General features: G+C 43.0%; 1 protein-coding gene across 1 annotated transcript; it reads left to right on the top strand.

Annotated features, from left to right (window-relative positions):
- Positions 1 to 222: 222 nt before the first annotated feature.
- ube3b (ubiquitin protein ligase E3B) lies at positions 223 to 11,205 on the top strand. The gene is made up of 27 exons (XM_028997312.1): positions 223 to 372; positions 599 to 665; positions 1,143 to 1,413; positions 1,505 to 1,622; positions 1,705 to 1,764; positions 1,857 to 1,961; positions 2,335 to 2,431; positions 2,515 to 2,600; positions 2,729 to 2,811; positions 3,372 to 3,477; positions 3,544 to 3,664; positions 3,824 to 4,001; positions 4,114 to 4,280; positions 5,111 to 5,278; positions 6,911 to 7,082; positions 7,269 to 7,387; positions 7,472 to 7,586; positions 7,672 to 7,771; positions 8,141 to 8,260; positions 8,382 to 8,558; positions 8,648 to 8,896; positions 9,342 to 9,407; positions 9,699 to 9,757; positions 9,839 to 10,021; positions 10,185 to 10,296; positions 10,607 to 10,699; positions 10,913 to 11,205. Exons 3-27 carry the CDS (start codon positions 1,253 to 1,255, stop codon positions 11,102 to 11,104), a joined length of 3,207 nt encoding a protein of 1,068 aa, XP_028853145.1. The 5' UTR covers positions 223 to 372; positions 599 to 665; positions 1,143 to 1,252; the 3' UTR covers positions 11,105 to 11,205.
- Positions 11,206 to 11,951: the final 746 nt, after the last annotated feature.

The following is an 11,951-nucleotide window of genomic DNA, read 5'->3' as shown; positions in this document are numbered from 1 at the left end:
GACGAAACGCCAACATGATACCACCAGTAAGACTTCCTAAAACCTAGTTTTACTTTTCCTGTTTTGTGAAAAAGACAGTTGTATGTTTATTGCAAAATAAACGGTCTATCTGTCTATATTTATATATTTTTAAATATATTTTATATTTTTTTTATTTATGAATATTAGACCACGGAACCATTTATTTACAAAAGTTTCTTCCGGAGCTATTTTAAAGTGACACTGAGGGATTAGTGGTGACAGTCAACGTAAAAGCCTGTTTTTTGTGCTCATGTTATAATATGTTAAATGTTCGCCCGTCGCGTTTTGGAGCTATACGCGTGACTGTGTTTCTCTTATTTATATTACCGATTAGCTGTCAGAATTTATAAGGTGAGCAGAACAAGCAACTCGGCTACAGCTTCTGTTTCATGCAGCTCGCTAGCTGGCTAATATCATTCATCTGAAAAGTGCGAATGTCGCTCCTTCAAGGTTATGTCGACGTGCAGAACGCGTTTAAAGACGGCGATGACGTAGATATTCAGCAGCTCGCTCGCGTTGTTGTAGCAGGTTAAAAAGTTTTTTTATTCTGCCGGGTGACATGCTGTGTGTTCTCCAGAGATGGCTGCTGGCCGGCGGAGCAGCGGCTGACCGGGCGGAGTAGAGGCGGAGAGAGTCGGGCTCGGGTGAGTAGCGAGTGTGTAAACTCGGTCGGTGCTGAGCCGCGATGGGCTGTGAGTTTTATCTGGACTGTCCGTATAAAATATGTGGCAGGCAGGCAGTCTCTAGAACAGCCGATTATTCCAGAAACTTTCCTAATTTGCCTTTCTTGTAGAATTGTGCTTCAAGTAAAGAACCAGGTTGTTAGTTAACAATTTCATTAACAATGAAGTCATTATTGCCAACATGCACAATGATTTAAAAATGAGGAAAAAGTGGCGATTTGGTGCAGAACGTCCTGAGGCCTGCGCAGGCTTGACTGACAGCTGTCGCTCTGTACTGATCAAGCCTCCAGCACTGCCACAGCATATATGAGTACGATTATGCCAGCTTGTACGTGGTTCGTGTTGACTGCAGTTGGCAGGCTGGTGAAGGTTCTTGTACGGATGTGAACCGTCTCTGTTATTCATTGTGATTATTTTTAACTCGTGTCTTTTGCGCAGTACGGCACGTGTCTTCGGAGGAACCATGAACACCAGCTCGTCGGAGAGCTGGTAACTCCGCGGCGGCTGCGGACGCCGAGTTCGTATTTACCACCCGCCAGGTTCCGAAGATGTTTGCTGCGACTCAGACCTCCAAGTCCCAGTTCCTGGACAAAGCCCGGCAGGCGAGGGAGGAGAGGAAGGGCCATAAAGAGAAGGAGCGGGCCGCCACCCAGATCCAGGCGCTGGTGCGGCGCTACCTGTGCCGCTGCAGGCTGCAGAACCAGTTCAGGTTGGAATAAACCTGCTGGTTAAACAGACCAGACCAGACCAGACCATGGCATGAGTGCTCATGTCCATTTTTCTCCCCTTCCTCCTTTCAGGAAAGAAGTGGATGAATTTTTCTCAGTAACAGACACTGCAGCAACTAAAAGGAATGCATTATCAATTTTTAAAATTGCCCGAAAGCTCTTATTCATTTGTAGAAAAGATGATAAATTGGTAAGTGATGTTAAAACGTTGCAACTTCACACATTAGAGTTGATAGACATTCTGCATGTAAGCACGTGTTTTGATGTTACAGCGTTTCGAGAAGCTTTGCCGTACTATTCTCAGCAGTATGGATGTTGAAAATGAACCCAAAGTAAGAACCTTCCAGAGCACAGAATTGGAATGATCTTGTATCTTGTGGTGTTTGGTATTTGATATTTTCGCATGGCGTATTTTGTTGGCCAGGTTTGGTATGTGTCCTTGGCTCTCTCTAAAGACCTCACCATCCCATGGCTCAAACAAATTAAGGATGTTCTTTGGATCTCCTGTGAGTTCCTCAAAACCTTGAAGGTATGTTTCACCCTCTTGTTCTCATGCAGCACTGATGTGAGGTTGGAATATATGCGATGGTAGTAGCCTAGTGGGTAACACACTCACCTGTGAACCAGAAGTCCCAGGTTCAAATCCCACCTACTACCATTGTGTCCCTGAGCAAGACACTTAACCCGAAGTTGCTCCAGGGAGACTGTCCCCTGTAACTACTGATTGTAAGTTGCTCTGGATAAGGGTGTCTGATAAATGCTGTAAATGTAAAATGAATAGCTCAGCATGGGTATTTTATGTAGGTCAGTCTTTATCCTGTCTCATGTGATGCATGAAATATGGAAAAGGGACAGTAATAATAAGCCATTATGGAGATTAATCTGCTGTCCTCCTGTTTCAGCCCGACATCATGCAGGAGAGTAAACTGGTGACCCTCTACCTCACCATGCTGATCACCTTCACTGATACAGCAACATGGAAGATCATGAAAGGAAAAGGTGATTTGTGTCATAATTTTTTTTAAACGTATTTTTCTTCTGCAGTTTTAAGTGCAGTTGTATGTTTGTATTTGTATTTGTAGGGGAACCATTTAAATCGGCTTTGAATAGAATCTGTGAGAACATCATGGGCCATCTGAACCAAAAGGGATTTTACTCCATTCTGCAGGTATACATTTTGGATGCATTTGTGGATTTCAGGTGATTTAAGGTGTTAAGTTGCATTCCTTTAGTTCAGAAACCCACCAGTTCTTCTGTTTCAGTTGTTTATTTCTAATTCTAATGAACTCTGTGCAGATCTTGCTCACAAATGGACTTGCAAGGTCCAGGCCATCTCTGTCTAAGAGCATGCTGACCGCCATCTTCTCCCTTTCTCTGAGGTGAGTCCGCACTCTGGCCGCTCTTCATCAGTGAGATTGTCTCTCCTTCTGGAACTGAGGTCTAGAAGGCCGGTTGGTGCCAGGATCCGATTTTTGATTAAAGTAGCTTCCTCTTGAAGGAGGAAGAGGAGTATTGATTGAAATTGTGTGTCCAGCAGATCACTGAAGGTTTTGATGTTTTGCTGGCCATCTTAAAGGTTACTTTCAATGTCACTATATGAGATTTACAATAATACGAGGTCCCCTGGCCTGTATAAGAAATGGTGATAGGTGTAAAGAGTGCTTTGGTCATTCTGCTTCACCGTTCAACTGCTGAATTTTGGAAAGAGAGTATTAGGGGACCAATAAGACCGATATAAAAGCTAAAAAATAGGATAGGTGACCTTTAAACTGCTGCGCTGTGAAATGATTAAACATTTTGAACAGAATTAATTACAATGCATTCACTTTTTTTTAACTTTATTTTAACACGTTAAATGTTAATTTTGACTGCACTAGTGTATAAATATCTTGTTTGAATAGAAGAATAACTTCCCTTGTTCAATTTTCTTTTCTTTCAGACCTGTAATAGCTGCTCACTTCTCTGACAATCTTCTGAGGTCATTCCTCATCCACATCATGTCTGTTCCAGCCGTCGTCTCGCACCTCAACTCGCTCACACCTGAGGTACCGCAGCTTCTGTCCATCTCCCTCGTTCCATTCTGCTCGCTCTGATTGGTCCCTGTGTTTCAGTGCATGGCCACCATCCAGACGCATGACCTTCTCAGGAAGTTTATCTTGTTTCTGAGTCGAGAGGAGCAGTGCCTTGACATTTGTGTGTGTCTGGAGGGAAGCCACACACTATGCTTACTGGGTAGGGTGTGTGTGTGTGTGTGTGTGTGTGTGTGTGTGTTTTGTGCGTGCGTGTGTGTGTGTGTGTGTCTTTTGATTCAGTCTTTTTGATACATTCTGGTCTTCTGGGCAAGATTTGGAGGAACATCCCTGCTTTTTTTTTATGATTTCCTCTACACAGGTAACCTGATTCAGCTGGGTTACCTCAATGAGAAGGTGCTAGAGGAGGAGGCCAACCACTTTGTGAAGGTCCTGACTGACATGCTGTCCTACTGCCAGAGATACGTGTCTCAGAAGAAGTCCAACCTCACACACTGGCACCCTGTTTTGGGCTGGTTCTCCCAAACAGTTGACTATGGGTCAGTATCGGTTTATCAGCGACGCTGAAGATGCATCTTCAGAAATCTTGTGAAGCTGCTTTTCTGTTTGGCAGTAGATTTTTCAGTGCACCCTTCTGTTTTGGTCCTGCAGTCTGAACGAGTCCATGCCCCTGGTGACTCGACAGCTGCAGTACTTGTGGGGTGTGCCTGTCATTCGGACCCTTTTCTACGATGTGCTCAGCAAGAAGCTGGAGGCTCAGGATCCCACACCTCCACCGCCCCCACCTCCAACACTGCAGAACAACCTTCCTGTAAAGAGTGAGTTTTTAGCATTTAAAAGAAGTTTCACCCCTATGGCGGTGGCCAGCAACAAAATTCTTAACAGTTGGTTACAATCATCCTACCGCCTGTGACAAAACTGCCTTTTTTTTAGCCTAAAAACAGACATACAGGTCTATATTAGCTGTAATTGACTAATTGCAGATCCCTATGCCATGTAGCCATGTAGGGTGGTAGTAGCCTAGTGGGAAACACACTGTGTATCTGTGCAGTCTCATGTCAGGTATACCTAATCATGCACCTTCTTACAGCTAATACATAAAAAAATGAATAGTAAAAAATCTAAAAAGTGTTGCAGCTATGACGGTGGCCAGCAAAAAAACTAACAATTCTATTTGGTGCGATTGCCTTTAAAACTGCGTAATTTCACTTAAATTCTTGAACATCTCTGATGTTCTAAACATCTTGGAGAAATAACGACAGATCTTCTGTGTCAGAGAGAGGAAACCTACATTCATTCCAGACAGACTCAATGATGTAAATGTGTGTGTGGTTATGTTGAACTTTTTGGGTGTACCAGCACTTCCAGGGCTTTTTATCAGGCGCCCTCATCCAGAGCAACTTTCAATCAGTAGTTACGGGGTGAACTGTCTTTCTTTTGTTTGCTTACTTTGCAATTGTAGATTGTTAACATTTCTGGAGAAAAACTATAAAAAAAAAAAAAAAAGCTGATTTCAGCACAAGGACATATTACTCTAGATGGAAAGATAGTTCAGAGACAAATTGATTCACATTGATCTGGCGGCCGATAATCACTTTTGATAAATTGTCTGAGAATTAACTTTTTAAGAAATCCTGCTGCCCTGCAGGTCTGTTCAAGAGGGCCTTCCAGAAGTCTGCGTCCGTGAGGAACATCTTGAAGCCCGTTGGGGGGAAGAGGGTGGACTCAGCAGAGGTGCAGAAGGTCTGCAGTATCTGTGTGTTGTACCAGACAGCCCTGACGACACTTACACAGATCCGCCTGCAGATCCTCACCGGTCAGTTCCACACCACTCGTATCCATACCTCCACCAGATTTGACAGCAGGCAGCAGGTGTTTTTCCTGGAACGCAGTGATCTTCTTCCACCACGAAAAGCACATTTTTGTCTCATTAGACCAACACACTTTGTTCCAAAATGAATCTGGCTTGTCTAAATGAGCTTTCGCCTATAACAAGCGACTCTGTTTGTGGTGTGTCGTCGCCCGGCCATACCCAGCAAGGGCTGAGGGTCAGAGGCTGATGAAGCTAGGAGGACCACATCATCTGCAAAAAGCAGAGACAAGATTCACCTGCCAGCAAACTCGATACCCTCCACACCACGGCTGTGCCTAGAAATTCTGTCCTAATAGGTTATGAACAGATCCAGTGACAAAGGGCAGCCCTGGCGGAGTCCAGCCCTCACCGGGAACCGGTCCGACTTACTGCCGGCTATGCGGACCAAACTCGCGCTCCTCTGGTACAGGGATTGAATGGCCTGCTCCTGGGGACACGGTCATAAGCCTTCTCCAAATCCACAAAACACATGATGATATATTTGTTTTTAGATCTTTTAGGAGTAACTTGTAATTGGCCTCCTTAAATAACGGGATTGGACACATCAGTCTAAGAAGACGAGTTAATTCAGTCAAATAGGTGTTGCAAGTAATCAAATCAACTAAATGTTTCTATTTGATTTAATTTCATAGAACTAAATACTACATTTCTAAAATCGCATGTTCGGAATACATCCAAGATGTTCCTAGGAAATTAAAGACATTCCACTGTTTATTAATGCCGACTGAGAGGGGTTCCCAAACTTCTTCATCTGACTGCAGGTCTGATGTATGTGTGCTTTTATGAACACGCCTTTTTCTGGGTATTTTGACTGAGAATTTAGATATATCATGTGTATATTAACACATTAATCAGCCGCAACTGAAAAACAGGCATCCACTTTCGTTTTTGTTTCTGTTGTGTTCCATTAAAAGCAGTTCATGGGCCATTTCTCAGAATGGAGTACATTAAGGACAGACTCTCAATCTTAATCAAGTATGAGTAGCATTACTCCAAATTGCAAATACACAAGTACAAGTAAAAAGTGGTAATGCATAAAATTACTCAAGTAAGTAAAAAAGTATGTAGTGATTAAAAAAAATATATATATATGCAGACAGAAAAAAAAGTGTGTGATATATAAAACTACCTAATACTATTATTAATTTATTAAAGTTCGATTTGTATTAATTATGGACCAAATCTGAGTGTACAAACTGTCTTATATATGCTGATTATATGTGTTAGCATTGATAAATTGAATAAAACAGCTAAACGATAACGTTAAATCCTTCTTCTACTTCACAAATTGGATCCATTTAAAATACTCGCCACTGATTGTGTGTGGTCATGTGACTGCATGACTACGTCTGATTTGTGAAACATGTTAGATCATGTTAAAATAAAACTTGTAAATGGTTAAAAAAAAAAAAAAAGAGTTGAATGTTGCCCAATGTAGTGAAGTGAGTTTGTTAAATGTACTAAAGTAAAAAGAAGTGTGGCGTTGTAAACCTACTTTTAGAAGTATATATTTTTTCAAAAAGCATCTCGGGTTTATGTAACTGTTTTAATATTGTAATGTGTTGGTTTGTTCAGGTCTGACGTATCTGGATGACCTGCTGCCCAAGCTTTGGGCCTTCATCTGTGAGCTGGGCCTGCAGGGTGGCCTCAAGCTCTTCCTGGAGTGTCTTAACAATGACACCGAGGAGTCCAAGCAGCTCCTCGCCATGCTGATGCTGTTCTGCGACTGCTCTCGTCACCTCATCACGTAAGCTTCTCATACTGCACGTACTGTATTTAGTGTTGAAAACAACAAATCTCCATGTCAAGTCCGATTTTCCTCCCTTCTTTATTATTAATTTAATCCAATTGATTTATGAGGTAGTGGTGATGCCACGGATCTCTGCTACGTCATGAGCAGTGTTGCACCCATAACGTGGATGTTTCTCTGCAGGATCCTGGATGACATTGAGCTCTATGAAGAGCAGATCTCTTTTAAAACAGAAGAACTAGTCACCATTTCTTCATTTCTCAACACTTTTGTATACAAGATGATCTCGGATGGCATCCTGGGTAATTTCTCCCTATGATGTGTAAATGTGCTGCATTTTAATTTTTATTTGTTCTGTAACGTGTTGTTCTGTGTTTTTGTTCCAGAGAATGCCAAAGGGGAAAAACTGGACCTGTTCCACAGCGTCCACGGCTGGCTCATGGTTCTTTATGAACGGGACTGCCGGCGCCGGTTCTCTCCTGATGACCACTGGCTGCGCAAGTAAGAATCTCACTTCCTGTTTTGCTGGAGCTGATGGCCAGATGTGGTTTTGGGGTTCTTAAAGGCAATTTGTGCTCCTCTCCAGAGACCTGAAGCCCAGCCTTCTGTTCCAGGAGCTGGAAAAGGGCAAGAAGAGAGCCCAGTTGCTGTTGCAGTACATCCCTCATGTTATTCCTCACAAAAACGTAGGACATCGGACGTACAGCCTCTCCTTCTAACACTTGGATAAAGCCACATGACTCCTGTTCAGTGAAATAGATATTTTATTTCCCTTTAAAAAGAGTAGCCTTCTGTCACACCTTTTGCTTCATATCAGTCATTTTGAAAATAAGAAGAGTATAATGTCTGTGCCATATTCAGATAAAGAAGGTTTTTTTTTTTTTTTTGATTTTCAAATAAAGTACAAATGAATGCCGAGCCATTTGAGTGTTTCTACTTCAGGAGCTGATTCCATGATATTCTGTAAAATCAGCTTATTAAATACATTACTGATTCATCACTGGCGTGCAGTTAATGATGAGCTTTTTACACATTTTGTCCCCTATTTCTCTCAGAGAGTTCTACTGTTCCGGAACATTGTGACTAAGGAGAAGGAGAGCCTGGGATTGGTGGAAACGAGCCAGGCGTCGCCCCATGTGACACACATAACCATCCGACGGTCCCGTATGCTGGAGGTGCCTGTGCTTAACGTCTGCCTGCCTTCTTCACATCCATATGTCCTCCAGTGTCATTAAATCCTAACTCAAACTTTCAATAGGCAGCAAACTTACTTCCTGTTTTCTACTTTTCTGCAAGGATGGATATGACCAGCTCCGGCGACTGCCGGTCAACTCTATGAAGGGCGTGATCCGTGTGAAGTTCGTCAATGACTTGGGAGTGGACGAGGCCGGCATAGACCAGGATGGTGTCTTCAAGGAGTTTCTGGAGGAAATTATCAAGAAAGTGTTCAACCCAGCACTGAATCTGTTCAAGGTTATCCATTCTGCTTCTCCATAGTGATCAGTACCTGAGCTTCTATTTCTTCTGGCAAAAAAAAAAAAAGTTTCAAAATTGTGTTACAGACAACGAGTGGGGATGAGCGTCTGTATCCCTCCCCAACATCTAACATCCATGAGAACCACCTGCTGCTGTTTGAGTTTGTGGGAAAGATGCTGGGGAAGGCCATGTACGAGGGCATCGTGGTGGACGTGCCATTTGCCTCCTTCTTCCTTAGCCAGGTGCTGGGCCATCACCACAGCACCTTCTACAGCTCCATCGATGAGCTGCCCTCGCTTGACTCAGAGTTTTACAAGAACCTCACGTCCATCAAGGTCTGTCTGCCTATTTGGACATGTCTCAGTTTGGGGACCTTGTCCTACTGTTGCCTTCAAAAGCAGTCCTCTAATTTGATCCTACAGCAGATGGATCCAACCTATGCCACTTTCCACAGTCCATATTTTTTCAGAGCATAGTGGCCACCTCAAATTAATCACTGGTTGAGGAAAATTTACATTTTTAAGGTCTCCTGACATGAAAATATATTAGGGGACCACTAAGATTTATATAAAAGCAAAAACAAATTCATGTCATGGGACCTTTTAATGAATAGAAACAAAAATGTTTAGATAGATTGTAGAAAGGGCAGCTCTTTGACACACAAGGGAGGATGTGGTCCATGAATTGAGACATTCCCAATGCCATGCAGCTCTTCTTTAGAACTGAAAAGTTGGACCATGGTACACAGTGTTGGTATAATATGATTGATGATTGTTTCAGCGCTATGATGGCGATGTCAGTGACTTGGGACTGACCCTGTCATATGATGAAGATGTCATGGGACAGGTAGGGAAACACCCATTTGCCAAGTGACGCCACTACCTCCTCTGATTATAATATAATGTATAAGAATTTTTTTTAATGAATCAGCCTAAAAAAACTATACGGAATGGGTTACTCTACAGGTTCATAAATTCTGACTGACTAAAATCAGATGCTAATAATATTTTAGCAACTGGTATTTATTATTTACTGATTCTAAAACAAAAAAAGTTTCTCAGACATAGATAGTGTTAGATTTGCAATTATGTTCATCCCAAATGAATATTTTTAATGAATGTTTTGCCCACTGAACAGTTGGTTTGCCATGAGCTCACTCCTGGAGGGAAGAGTACACCAGTCACCAATGAAAACAAGTTAGTCATCATCACCAGAATTGTCATTGTTACTGGAGAGGGAGCCTTCTGTCCCACTGACACACTTTTGCGCTTCTCCAGGATCAGTTACATCCACCTGATGGCGCACTTTCGCATGCACACCCAGATTAAGGAGCAAACTGCAGCCTTCATCCGGGGCTTCCGGTGCATCATCAACCCTGAGTGGCTGCACATGTTTTCAACTCCTGAGCTTCAGCGTTTGGTGTCTGGAGACAACGCAGAGATCGACCTGGATGACCTCAAGTGGGTTTTTCTCTTCCTGTATGTAAGGATTGTTTAGGTGGGATAAATCATCTTAGAAGAAACGTCTTACTTAGGATCTAACATCCACTGTAGCAACTACAAATATTATTGTCAATTTGGATAAAATTAAATGTTTGTGACCAGGACACACTCACCTTTGCAGGAAACACACAGTGTACTACGGAGGTTTCCACAGCAGCCACCGTGTTATCATATGGCTCTGGGACATCCTGTCAAGTGACTTCACGCCTGAGGAGAGGGCCATGTTTCTCAAGGTTAATACATGATTGTAAAGGAACAGCTTTGTTAATAAAATGTCCTTATGTTTGTTTCATAGGCAGAGATTTGCTATCTACATGGTCAAAAAACTGATTTCTGGAGAGTCCCATGCAAATCAGAAGGAACACCAATTTTTTAAAGAAAATATCTTTCAGAGAAAAATATCTTCTTGCTCTTCTCTGTCCAATGTATTTTACTCGTTCATAACGGAGGGTTATGTTTTGGAGGCTATGTTGCACAGGCACACTGGCTGATTTGAAGGGAGCAATGTCTGTGATAATCTGTGATAATCTCCGCTTGTTGCAGTTTGTGACAAGCTGCTCCAGACCCCCTCTGCTGGGCTTCGCCTACCTCAAACCCCCCTTCTCTATCCGGTGTGTGGAAGTGTCGGATGATCAGGTGAGAGGTGTTCGAGTAGCTAATTACATGTCAATAGAAGATACTTATTCAGGCAAAACATGGGTGTACATTAGTAATACATTTAAGTAATATCATACGAGGAAGTGAAATATGTTTATGTACAATGGAAAGCTTTTTTTTTTTTTTTTCTTTTTCCGAATGAATCACGTAACGTATAGGTCCATTTAAGTCTGTTGTGATTGGTGTCTGCAGGACACGGGGGACACACTAGGCAGCGTGCTGAGGGGGTTCTTCACCATTCGTAAGAAGGAGCCTGGAGGCAGATTGCCCACCTCCTCCACCTGCTTCAACCTGCTCAAGCTGCCCAACTACAGCAAGAAGAGCATCCTGCGTGACAAGCTCCGCTATGCTATTAGCATGAACACGGGTTTTGAACTGTCCTAACCACCACCCCCCCCAGAGTTCCTCAGAGGACACACTGTACACACACACACACACACACACACACACACACACACACACACACACACACACACACACAAACAGAGGATTTTAGAATATTGCCTGGCAACAGGATAATGAAAGATATATAAACAAGGACAGTGTCTTCCTATGGCACTTTATCCTCTGAGATCCGCCCCCCCCCCCAAACACACACACACACACACACACACATAAATAATTCTCCTGGTGGGAGGTGAGTGGTCCCACACTCTTAATTACTGGTCATACTGGGCTGAAAAAGGACTACCTTCATGACCAGTAGCTTCATCTGGCTCCATTCCACCCTGCACGGTCCGTATTCCTTAGGCCCAGCAGCTCAGAAAGCAATACAGACACTGTGGAAAAAGCCATGTGACCCTCGCTTGACCGCCTTGTGGAGATGAGCAGTGCATTCTCGCACCGCGTAGCGTTGTTGAAGGGCTATGCCGGGGTGAAGGAACGGGGGTGTTGGGCCGTGTTATTCTTCTTCAGTCTCTCCTCCTCTATTACACTACAGATGGCCTCATGCATGCATCCAACCTGTTTCCACACATTTGTACATATTGAGACTTCAAGTTGCTTTTTAACTCTCTAAATATTGTAAACATTCACTAACTTAGCGTTTTGTAAATGTTGTCTTTTTCACGTCTTCATGTCTTCTTTTGTTGTTCATTTTCGCCTTATTGTTCAGAGCCTGAAAACGCTCCTTCTGTGGACTCCTGTGACCTTTGCAGGGTCCATAATCCCACTCCACCTTGGTTTCATGTGACTAGGCCTTGTAGTCTACCCTCTGCGTGATTATTTGGGT

Source organism: Denticeps clupeoides, chromosome 11 (genome assembly GCF_900700375.1).
Source record: "Denticeps clupeoides chromosome 11, fDenClu1.1, whole genome shotgun sequence".
NCBI lineage: Eukaryota > Metazoa > Chordata > Actinopteri > Clupeiformes > Denticipitidae > Denticeps > Denticeps clupeoides.
The sequence above is the reverse complement of the archived record's forward strand: the minus strand, read 5'-3'. Positions and strand labels throughout refer to the sequence as shown.